This window comes from Coenobita brevimanus, chromosome 83 (assembly GCF_032717465.1).
Source record: "Coenobita brevimanus isolate Jiangsu-jjx chromosome 83, ASM3271746v2, whole genome shotgun sequence".
Classification (NCBI taxonomy): Eukaryota; Metazoa; Arthropoda; class Malacostraca; order Decapoda; family Coenobitidae; genus Coenobita; species Coenobita brevimanus.
This window is the reverse complement of record NC_137036.1, coordinates 1,532,501-1,535,000: the sequence shown is the minus strand read 5'-3', so window position 1 is coordinate 1,535,000 and position 2,500 is coordinate 1,532,501. Positions and strand designations below refer to the sequence as shown.

The 2,500-nt window shown below is 49.6% G+C and overlaps 1 protein-coding gene across 1 annotated transcript in view; it reads left to right on the top strand.

Moving 5' to 3' along the window:
• The first annotated feature begins 473 nt into the window (after positions 1 to 473).
• The window catches only part of LOC145409777 (acylphosphatase-2-like), a 34,400-nt gene continuing 32,373 nt past the window's right edge, over positions 474 to 2,500 (top strand). The window contains exon 1 of the mRNA XM_080280083.1: positions 474 to 573. Coding sequence (XP_080136209.1) covers positions 528 to 573 — 46 coding nt within the window. The 5' untranslated portion in view covers positions 474 to 527. The remainder of the gene's footprint in view (positions 574 to 2,500) is intronic.

The following is a 2,500-nucleotide window of genomic DNA, read 5'->3' as shown; positions in this document are numbered from 1 at the left end:
AAACAACAATTACTGGTATTATCTGGTGTTGTGGGTTTAGACAGGTGTGAAGTGGTATGGCAGGTGTGGTATAAGCTAATCTGGTATGACTGGAGGGAGGGGAATGACTGGTATGGTGTGGTATGCTGTGGTATGGTGTGGTATGCTGTGGTATGCTGTGGAATAGAGCCTGACGTGGTGCCAAGAAAGGGTAGGGTAGGGTAGGGTAGGGTAGGGTAGGGTAGGGTAGGGTAGGGTAGGGTAAGGTAAGGGAGGGGAGAGTAAGGTAGGGGAGGGAAGGGGAGGGGAGGGGAGGGGAGGGGAGGGGAGGGGAGGGTAAGGTAGGGGAGGGGAGGGGAGGGGAGGATGGGGTCGAGGCGTTGGTCACTTTGGCACTCTCATCTTACACCCCACATACCCCTCTCCCCCTCCCCACCCCACACCCCACACCGCTCAGCACCACACCCCACGGCAGCATCAGTCAGTTCACGCCCCCAGCACCACACACACAAGTGCTAAGTGCTGCTCTAGAAAAAAGGACTGGAATTATGGAGGTGGTGTCTATGGATTTCGAAGTGTTTGGAAAGGTTCAAGGTAGGCCAAGAACGAAAAAATATATCAATCTTTTACTTCCCTTCCCCATCGCACTTCCGGTCAATCCTCAAGCCCTAACACCTCCTCCTTGGCGATTTATTTTAGGATACGGCTGGTTAATATCGCTAGGTTATTTATTGCAGAGTTTGGCGATACTGCAAGGATTTACGACGGGAAGGTGTACTAAGCAAAATAAATCGCTTAGGAAGAGGTGTTATGGGAGCTTCCTGGTCTTTCTCCCGGAACATTATTATTATTTTTTTTTTTAGAGGAAGGACTCTCTATCTCTCTCTATTTATTTACCTATATATCTAGTCTCATCTTTTTAATGTGTCCGACTCTGGGCATAGGATTCACAGCCTGCTGCCAAGGCCCAGCAGTCCTCCTACATACCATACACCTCTACATGTCACCACTTCGGCGCTAACACCCACCGTCCATATTGAATACATGCTAGGGCTGTCTCATACAGGACTGGTGTATTGGTATTAGCGGGGGTATTTTTACAACATGTCGGCGGGTCTTCTGGTAGATCAGTAAAGCCTGATTTAATGAAATTCAAATCCTTAAACTGTTCCCTGCCCCAGCGGGGATTTGAACCTGGGTCCACTAGGACTGCAGGCCACCTCTATACCGACTGAGCCAGCGCCTCCCCCAACTATATTAATCCATTTCTATCTCAGTCTATTAGTCTATCTGTCTACCTACCTACAAACATATCTATCTATATTTATTTTCATCTGTCTACCTGTCTGCCTACCTACCTACCTACATATCTATCTACCTACCTACCTGTTTATCTATCTATCTATCTACCTAGGTAATCACATCACACAACAGGAACGTGACTGTGAATATGTGAATCAGTCTCGCTAAACGATATCAATTTACCGTTTGACATTTATTATACGATATATCTAGCCTTGTCTTAGCAAATCTTAAGATCTTTCTCCATAATAAATATCAAGCGGTGCCAAGGCACAGCAAACCCGTCCCCGGCAGTCATTTTAGTGCTGACGTATAAACACAACAGGATATCTAGTCAAAGATGTCACATATCAGTTTGGAGTAAATCGGGTGAAAATTGACGATTTTATGCCCATTTGAAATTTTAGGCCCGACCCACCTGACACTGACCCCCCTACCACTAACTGGGGGGTGACCCCCCTGATGTAATGAGGCATGTTATAGGACCCACCTGACACTGACCCCCCTACCACTAACTGGGGGGTGACCCCCCTGATGTAATGAGGCATGTTATAGGACCCACCTGACACTGACCCCCCTACCACTAACTGGGGGGTGACCCCCTGATGTAATGAGGCATGTTATAGGACCCACCTGACACTGACCCCCCTACTGCTAACTGGGGTGACCCCCTGATGTTTTGAGGCCTGTTATATGACCCCCATGAGACTGACCCCCTTCCTCTAAGTGGGGGGTGACCCCCCTGATGTAATGAGGCATGTTATCGGACCCACCTGACACTGACCCCCCTACCACTAACTGGGGGGTGACCCCCCCTGATGTAATGAGGCATGTTATAGGACCCACCTGACACTGACCCCCTACCGCTAACTGGGGTGACCCCTGATGTAATGAGGCATGTTATAGGACCCACCTGACACTGACCCCCTACCACTAACTGGGGGTGACCCCCTGATGTAATGAGGCATGTTATAGGACCCACCTGACACTGACCCCCTACCGCTAACTGGGGTGACCCCCTGATGTAATGAGGCATGTTATAGGACCCACCTGACACTGACCCCCCTACTGCTAACTGGGGTGACCCCCTGATGTAATGAGGCATGTTATAGGACCCACCTGACACTGACCCCTACCACTAACTGGGGGTGACCCCTGATGTAATGAGGCATGTTATAGGACCCACCTGACACTGACCCCTTACCGTTAACTGGGGGTG